Source organism: Trematomus bernacchii, unplaced genomic scaffold, assembly GCF_902827165.1.
Source record: "Trematomus bernacchii unplaced genomic scaffold, fTreBer1.1, whole genome shotgun sequence".
In the NCBI taxonomy this organism is placed as follows: Eukaryota; Metazoa; Chordata; class Actinopteri; order Perciformes; family Nototheniidae; genus Trematomus; species Trematomus bernacchii.
This window is the reverse complement of record NW_022988098.1, coordinates 1,207,931-1,217,161: the sequence shown is the minus strand read 5'-3', so window position 1 is coordinate 1,217,161 and position 9,231 is coordinate 1,207,931. Positions and strand designations below refer to the sequence as shown.

The following is a 9,231-nucleotide window of genomic DNA, read 5'->3' as shown; positions in this document are numbered from 1 at the left end:
ACTAGCTCATGGTGTCTAATTTTGGCCAACTTTAGGTTACAATTTCAGATCTGATAAGCGAGTGCAGAAGTGCCTTGCATCTTAGATTCAAACAGAAATTAACAATTTGAATATGATTTTATGGCTAGTTTCTAGTTCCAGTTGAAGTAAATTAGACAATAAGAGTGGCCCAGTCATAGCACAGTGTTGTAAGGTTTTGGTCATTGTCCATGTTTTCATCCTTTACGGTGTGTTCTCAATTTGTAAGATTTAATGATAACAATTTGTTAGCTGAAAAAGGTCTTCCGTTCTGTTTAACTTCATCCTCTCGGGTCACTTCTGGTGGCGACGTCAAAATGGCCAACTTGACCAAACCAATGGACAACGTCACGTAACCCTGACATTTCAAAGTGATTTTCCTTAAAGAATATGGTAGCTTATAAAAGTAAAAATAAAGTTGTTGAACTTCAGTGTGAGTGTGATTAACACCAAGGTCGCCAACATGCCTCCAAATAACCGCCACCCCCCCCTTTGAGCTCAATCCGCCGGCCCTGAGAGACAAAAGAAAGATAGAGGAATGGCCTCTCACAATGTTGTGGAACAGTTTCCATTAATTTCATTTCCTGCAGTGGTCAAAGAACAGACAGCTGAACCCAAAGGGACCAGCGGATGATTTATGGCTGGAGAGCTGGAGAAAGGAAACGACTGACCTCACAGTGACAAACAGAGTGCAGCTGCAGGTGCAGTTTCATCAGGAACGGGTACCCAACACAACAACAGTTTCAGTTATTTAGAAGTGATGGCTCTCTTTTTGCAGTTTTAAAATACAGTAATATCAGTAAAGTTATTAATCTTAAACTCATCTTTAACTTGTCCTGATTGAGTGAAGTAGAAATGAACAAATCAATTAGCTTTTTCAAGCTGTTGTAATTGTATGATGAGACTGTTTATTTGGGATAATTTTGAGGAGTATGGAATAGGAAAGAATGAATCATTTGGAGATGCGCCCCAGCACCTTTTTTAAATCTTTGGAAATGGGCACGTAATTAAATCTTTTGGATAATACTTGCAGCTTGATGACATGCTACTGTATCAACAGCAAATGCTGATAGGAAACAATTCATACAATATTTCATAATAAACCATTTTAGCCTGGCATTTCAGTGGCAAAATAAATCTAGCTTATGGATTTCAAAAAAGGGTATAAATAAGCTTAAATAATGTCCTTGTTGTCACAGTTTCTTGACTCATCGCCTGGTCGCTGCCTTTATTTCATCTGAGAAGGATTTCCCGCAGACGGTGATGGATTGAAACTCCTCTGAGATCTCCAGCAGGGTCTTCCCTTTAGTCTCCGGCAGGAGGAAGAAGGTGTAGAGAGAAGCCAGCAGGCACATGCAGGCGAACAGCACGAAGCAGTACGAGTCCAGGGCGTCCTGGGACAAAGGAAACACAGGCGAAAGCATCAATAAGAGCTTCATAACTTCATGGCAAGTGCTGAGATGTTTTATGTCTTTCAGTATTGGGGCGGTCCATCATTCTTTGGCTCTTGTTGTTATTTCCCTTTTGCCAGTTCATTTTAGCTATCACAATTTCCCTGAGTTGTGTATGAACACCTCATACAAAGGCATATGATTTTCTCATATGAATGCTCTTCATACACATTTCATTATAATCTAAGATACATTTTTCTTTTTTATAAGAGGCATTTGTTTATTATTAAAAAGCCCTTTTTCATTATTAATAGCGGGGCATTTCTTTTGTGTGAAGGCACTTTTGAGATTTGTTTCTCCAAGTTATTATATCTTTTTTTGGTTGGAAACTATTTCTTAGGAGTCTTCAAGATCAGCTAAAACTGGCCAATCAGTTTAGCCACAGCACCATATGACACAGAGAGTTTAATTATATATAAATAATTACCACACCCAGAAAGTTATTTCATCTGTTGTTGATTGTTCAAGTTTTACAACTAAATCTAAAAATAAAACACAAAATAATATTTCTATTGTAAATGAGCAAATACACAACTGCAAATCCTGGCAGATTTGCAGTACTCACAATAAGGAATGGAAAGACTAGTCCCAGCAAAGCAAAGAAAAACCAGCGTTGGGACCCAATGAGGACAAAAGCTGCCATTCGGTCGCTCTGGATGAAGAGCTCACTGAGGAGAGTACCTGTGGTTCCCCCTGAGAGAGCAGAGACATACAGGTGTTAATTATATATAAACGTCTTAAACTTAGGCCACACGGAGACGAAACGGGTTGTATCCGCTACAGTTCTCTATCGTATAGACAGTTCGTCCACACGAGGCCGACAGGGAAACGCAGATAACGATAACGCTAACGATAACAGCTCCCAAGGTGGGTAGATCTGCGGACACAATGCTCTGGGGGGCCAAACGGCTCTGTGTGTATGCCCTATACGATCATTTCCTGATAACGATGACGCCATAGCCCCGCCTCTCCCCACCTCTGCTGCTCACCCCCGCGTCACTGCTGATGTGTTTCGCCAACAACAACAACAATGGCGGATCACAGGGTTGCTTTCGTGCTCCAGACTCTACTGACCATGCTACAGATGTTAGTGCAAAATCTACAGCTCCTCTACCACAACCATCAGCAACAAGTGGAAATGGAGAACTACATGAACTACATGTTGCTAAATCCACCGCGGAGAATAAACAGAAGGGCAATCAGGCAAGCATGGCAACCATGCTCGGGGGGTCTTATTCGCTGCTTTTGGTGTATTTACAGGCCCGGCATATGTACTACAGTGTTTCCAGCGGTCTCGTGTGGACGGACACGTTTCTTGAGCCGATTCCGTGTGGACGGAAGACTTTTTTGATATCGAATTCGGTTTGTTTTCGTTTTCGTCTCCGTGTGGCTGGGGCCTTAACTGCTGTAGGAAACTTACCAGGTCCTCCGCAAAAGAAGATGATGAAGAGGATGATCAAACTAGCCGTGATGTATGGAACCCACTCGCTGGAATCCTGCATGAGAAGAAAATGTTGCATGTGAATATTAGAACTGTCTGCTATACTAAAAATCAAGATCATTTCAAACTAGAGAATGCAATTCCTGAAGAAATTGCTAGTGGGAATGCTTTATGCTGAAAAGCTGACGCTAAACTGCTATGCTGAAATGTAATGTGTAAGAAGAAAGTGAAGAATTTAGATTGAAATGATACATGAACACTGGGGGCTTGAATGTGTGATGAGAGAAGAAAAGAAAGTAAAAAGGCTTGGAAAAGCAGCAGAATATTTGAACTGCAAACTTTTGAACTAACTTGATGGCGAATGATCTGTCGCCATGGCAACGGCATTTGATGACACCCCATAATACGCTTATGGCGCATTTCCACTACACGGTCGGCCTCGGCCACACTCGGTACGGCTCGGTACGGCTTGGCCGCGTTGGGCCTTAACAGGGCCGACTCACTTCATGCTGCGCTTCCATTACAGTTTAGGAACTGGGTAGTAACGCAGTGTAGGCGGAGCCGTGACGTCATCTTCAATGAGAAATCCAGAAACACAACACAGCCGTTAGCTGTGAGCACTCAGAGCTCACAGCTCCTTATATATGTTCAGAAACTCGACAAAAGTTAAACAAGTACACACCACAGACTGCCTGTGTCATGGTGAATACAGTCGCTGCTTAATTTATGTCTGTATAGGCCGTTGTTGTGAGTGTGGACGGTCGGGGCATATACTGCGTTAGCTTAGCCAATCTCCATCTAGAAAAACACGAATTTTAAAAGGTTTTTCGCCTGCCGTCTGTCTGCAGACTTGACAAAGCATTAATTCATGGTTTTTACTAACCGGTATCAGTATGTTGTTACTTCGGCATCATTTTGAAACGTGTATTACAATTAAATCACGGTCAAATATGTCCATCTTGTTGTAGTTCTAGCCCTCTTGCCAGCGCTCCTCTCTCTAGTTTAGCATACTCAGCCCGACTCAGCCCTGTTTGTTGGCCCCGATAGAACCACAATTTTCTAGGGCCAGAAAAGAGGGGAAAAAGTGGCCCCGCGCCGTGCCGCGCCGGAACGAGGCCTAGTGGAAGCACAACCAAAAAAGGGGACGGCACGACACGGCACGCTTAAAGCGAGCTACGCGCTGCAATGGAAATGCGCCATTAGATGTGTTGATGGCTGCATCGTTACCAAACCTGTGAAGTTTTGGGCCATTTCGAGCATTTGAACTGAAGTTGTGAGAAAACCGTGTTTCATAGTGAGCATTGTGTTGCCAAGGCAACGGCATTTGAATAAATCTTAAAACTGTCAAATAGATGTCTTCACGGCTGGACTGTTAGAACACATGTGAAGTTTGAGCACTTTTTGACCATTTTCATAGGAGTTATAGCAATATTGTGTTTTTACGGCGAGGGACGCGTTGCCATGGCAACAGCTTTTGAGGAAAACTCACTAATGGCACATAGACATGTTGAAGGCTGGACCATTAACCATTATCTGAAGTCTGCTGCTCTGAGCATGTCAGTTGGAGTTATGACATCATCGTGTTCCATGACACAGGTGTTTATATTTGAGCTAACAACGTGTCCAGAGATCAAAGGTTTCCATGGTGATGTGCCGTAATCAGTGAGAGGAGAGCATTTGCATTGTTCTGAATGAGAGATAAACCTCTTACATGTGAACGTTTTGTTGAAGAACCGTAACAGATATCGGTGAAATTTCAAAGCATGAAGCATCTCAAGAACTCTGAGCATCTGAAGTGTGCTTTTTGTGTACTTTCGGGTTAATAATGTGGCCTTTTTGGCAGATTAACTAAAGGTGTGCGGCTGCTGTTGTGGGGAAAGATGAGGCTGAACTTACAATGGGGTTTAATGGAGACATGTTGAAAGTTTTTGTCACTTCAGCCCTCAAGAGGCATTTTGTTTAATTGTTTTGCTTAATTTTTCCTACGTTTCTCATGAAAAATTATGTCTCATGAGTGTAGGGTTTGGGAATTATGGCAGGTTTAAAAAAAATATATGAAGGCGAATTTCAAGCTGTCCTCCACTGTAGCTGTGACATCACGCACTCTAGCCTTAACGAGCTGCGCAATACACACTCATGTTAAAATCTGAAGAAGGCCTCTTTACCAAGGTCTGAACAATGTTTAATATCTCTAAAAGTATGAATCTGATTTAAAAGTTGTTTACTATGCATGATGTCTGAAAGATGTGTAACATTTTAAAGTTGGAATGAGGTTTCTGAGTGAAAGTATGAAGGAACAGTTAGCAGTTGAAGTTGCATGAAAATTGTTCAAGTCTGAAGCGTTTCTCCATTGACTTCCATGTTAAAAATGTGATGAATTATGGGATGTATCTCTGGAATTATGAAAGTTATGAATGAGAAAAGTAATAGCAATCGATTCCCGACCGAGCTGAACGTTTTGAGGTTTGAACGGAGTTTCTGCGATGTGGAATGTGGGAGAAGAGGTACAAAATAACCCGGCGGAATAATAAAGAATTTTGTGCGTCGAAGAACAGATAGTGGGAATGCTGTATCAGCATTCCCACTAATTAATGGCTGCCTTTGCACAGTGCAACAATCAAAGGTAAGACGTTTATTTTTAAATACACTTTCACAGCTTGCATTTGCTACATGTCACATTTGAAAAGGTCAGTTACAGCATCCACCGCAATAAAATGTAATTTGTAGTAGGGACTATTTCTTTGATTGAAAGTAGTTCCAGTGAGTGTGTCCTTCAGTCCTCCTCAGATTATCTCAAAGATATCTCAAAGTCTGAATGTCTTGAAACTACCAAGGCTAAGAAAATGTGCTCAGGTGGGTAAAATGACCCTTTAAAGAGTATCTTCTGACCTCTCACACAGCTGTGTAGATGTCCGTGTCTAAAGGTTTACCTTCAGGTTGAGCGTTACAGTGACAAACACCAAGCTGGCACCCATGACACCATAACCGCCCCAGAACAACGGCCTCCTCCCAATGTGCTCAATCATCAATAGGCCCTGGGAGAGAAAAAAAAGGTTTTAAAATTTGACAAAAATGGTTATCCTGGGCATGAAAGAGGGCCTAAGCCATGAGTGCAATGAAGATGTGGAGATAAGGAGCTCATGTTCACTCACACAGGTGATGGAGGTGATGATTTCAAACACTCCGAGACAAAGAGTTACGTAGCGGATTTGGTCTCTCGGTAGGCCTGCCTTCAGGAATATGTCAAAAGAGAAAGTACTGATCTGGGAAAGAGAGAAGCATTGGTTGATAATCGTATTGTTTAAGATGATTAAAGCTCTTTTGGATGCCGTGATTCCATCCTTACCGTAGACATGCCCGACAGCTGGTTGGACCAGAAGATGATGGACATGGTGAGAAGCTGCCATCGGACGGTCCTGTCCCTTAGCAGCTGCAGAGGGGTCTTTGGTGGCGCTGCATCGATGGCTGCCTGCTCCGCCAACATCTCGTCCATCTCCTGTTCGTAGTCACCCTGACCCCACAGACTCTGGAGAGCTGGGAGGAAAAAGACCAAAGACACAGACACTAAAAAGCTGTTCCTTTGCTCACATTCAAGACAGATTTTGTATAGGAGTGTGTGTTTCCTAAAGGGATATGAAATATCAAAAAAGAAGAAGGAAACAAAGGCAATGATCCAAAATGTGTTGGGAAACCACAACCTACACTGTCACATGACCATGAAGGGGCATATTTAGCAAATATGTGGTTCATACTTGATAAAGCATGATTACATGCTTTATTCTGTAAAAAACACATTATTTTCTCATACTATCTGTTTGAATTAACCTGTATTACGACTGAAATGCTCGGTTTAAGCTTTAAGAGTCCACATTTTGTGCACAATAACCTCATCCTCAAATATTACAAGCAGAATTTCATGTAGTGCATTGCTTTGTTTTTATTACTCAGACTTTAAAAGACTGTTTTGGTTACTGTAATGCATTTATTTATGGGATAATACTAACCTTTTTTGCATGCCTTTTCATCGCCTTTCTCTATGAATAAGTATCTAGGAGCTTCCGGGAGAAAAGGCAACACCAAAACCTGAACCAGTGAGAAGAACGCAGGGACACAGAGGACGACGTTCCACAGGTCCTCGCGACCTAGGATCTCACTGAAAAAAAAAAAAAAAACTTAATAACAATAATAAAAACTGCATTTCTACCCTTCACAATGTTGTGTTTTTGTATGCACAATTCTCAGATATGAATAAGATGACTAACTACTGTTGTCATTTCCCACGTATAGACAAAAGGTACAAACCTCAATCCAAAAAACTGTCCAAACACTTTACCAAGAGAGCCAAAAGTGGCTGATGTTAGAGTCACTGCCCCTCTTATCTTTATGGGAGCAATCTCCCCCAGGTACATTACATGGGTGCTGGATCCCAAACCTGCAAGTCATGCGATCTCATGAGTCAGGTGAAAACATGATGTGCTGTTTATTTTAGAGAAAGTCCTGATAGCTTACCTGCAGAGAAGCCATACAGGATCCTTGCCACTATGATCATTTCATATGATTTAGCCTGTTTGCTTGCCAGCATGACCCCCGCTGCAGCAATGGAAATAATGCTGTTGCTGATCATCGCTTTTTTTCTGGTTAGGAAATACATAATTCAGTGAGGTGTTTTAAGGCGAAAGGACAGCTTTTTGCAGTGGGTGTCTCTTATTTACCTTCCAAACCTGCCAGAGATCAGTTTGACACTGACGGCACCAAAGAGACCCCCGACAGCATACATGGAGACGATGAGGGACCAGATCATGGTGACCGTCTGTGGAGGCGGAGGCTCTTCATATCTGTCGTACCAGCTGCTGTTGATGAAGCGCTGAATGTACTGCAAGTTTGGAAGCAGATGTTGCATGTGGAACTTGAACATTTTAAATTGCTTATTATTTTCACATTCAAACATACAGTGACGGACGTAAACATTTGGTGTAGGGGGTTTCAACAGAGAGCAAGAAACAATAGTGATGCAAGTGATGAATCTGACCGGTGAGGGAGAACTCAATCCGGTGATGTGGTAGCCATTTTGAAAGGTTCCTCCAATTCCCAGTATGATGATGAGGAACAGAGCATTACCACGGGTCTACAAAGCAGAGGGAATAGTGATTAGACACAGACAAGTCTATTGGTGAACACTTTTAGCCTCCTTTATTATATACCTTTATTAGTAAAATGAATAATACCCCATTGTTAATAAAGTATATCATTATGTGAGCAAAATTAACTGAAATAATAAAAAAGCAAAAGTAGTATTTTATTGAAAACATTTGTTTTACTATAATATGAAGTTATGGGATAAATACTACTGCTTTATTGCTGTAGTTGCTAAAGGGTTTTTGATCATTATTATAACTTTATGTACTGTTGGGATTTACAGAAATACATTTTATTCCATAAAATCAGCATATTTTTAAGGTGTCGCTATCCTGCATGTGTGACATAACAACAAGATTACATGTCATAACAACTGCTAAACCTTTTTCTACTTGATTTTAAAATGATATTATACTTAATAAATGTCATATATATGTATATCAATATCTCTTTTGCTTAAATCTTAATGTGTTTATTCCCTTTCCTACATGTTGCATTGACTGATAAGTTCAAAATGTATTCAGAAACTGACAAAGTGCAATGACTCAGCTTAATCTTGGGTTTGAATGAGGCGCTTCAATCGGACCGCTTAAAAATATCCTGCTTGCCTAAAAAAACGTTTTTATTTTTCTCCTGATATTAAACGTTTTTTTAGAGCAGAATCAAAATGTTTAGTCTAGAAATAAAATAGTTATGTTTATAAAAGATATTCACACAAACACATTTTGTTATGGCTTATACGCTATACATGAATATATACATTTATAAAGATGATGATTGTAAAGATGATTCAGATGTAGCTCACCAGTTGTTTCAGTTGTTGAAAGCTCCCCATTCTGTCTTCACTTGCATGGACTTAAAATAAATGGTCAGACTATACGGACTCTGTTAAGCATTTGAGGAAAGTTATCATTAACTTTTCAGACCAACTGGCAGGAAATAAAGTAACCAGCAGACACCTCACAATCCTGGCTTCATGACAACGTTTTTTATTACTCTTTATAACGAAAGCTTTTCTGTTTGATTTATGGTATAAAAACACGATAAAGCATTCGTGAAGTGCATTGTTTTATATGCATCTGAAAGCAGGTAAACTGCAGCAACAGAACCAGCGGGAATTCTCTGGGCGGATAACATTTCATATTATTCAACCTATTGCTATTTGCTATTTTCTTTCTTCATCTT

At 40.7% G+C, this 9,231-nt stretch overlaps 1 protein-coding gene across 1 annotated transcript; it reads right to left on the bottom strand.

The window, feature by feature from the left end:
• Window positions 1-680: 680 nt before the first annotated feature.
• LOC117475581 (solute carrier family 2, facilitated glucose transporter member 9-like) lies at window positions 681-8,934 on the bottom strand. Its single transcript, XM_034121874.1, has 12 exons — window positions 8,852-8,934; window positions 7,940-8,035; window positions 7,623-7,783; window positions 7,420-7,544; window positions 7,213-7,342; window positions 6,915-7,063; window positions 6,257-6,444; window positions 6,063-6,173; window positions 5,841-5,945; window positions 2,890-2,965; window positions 2,035-2,162; window positions 681-1,412 (listed from the first exon to the last, which is right to left on the bottom strand). The coding sequence occupies exons 1-12, from the start codon at window positions 8,879-8,881 to the stop codon at window positions 1,227-1,229; spliced, it is 1,485 nt and encodes a 494-aa protein (XP_033977765.1). The 5' UTR covers window positions 8,882-8,934; the 3' UTR covers window positions 681-1,226.
• Between the last annotated feature and the right edge of the window lie 297 nt (window positions 8,935-9,231).

Coding starts and splice junctions, on each gene's coding strand:
- LOC117475581 (XM_034121874.1), bottom strand. CDS start 8,881: ATGGGGAGCTTTCAACAACTGAAACAACTG. Junction 7,064..7,212: donor GGACAGTTTTTTGGATTGAG/GTTTGTACCTTT, acceptor TTTTTTTTTCAG/TGAGATCCTAGGTCGCGAGG. Junction 6,445..6,914: donor TGAAAAGGCATGCAAAAAAG/GTTAGTATTATC, acceptor TTTTCCTCCCAG/CTCTCCAGAGTCTGTGGGGT.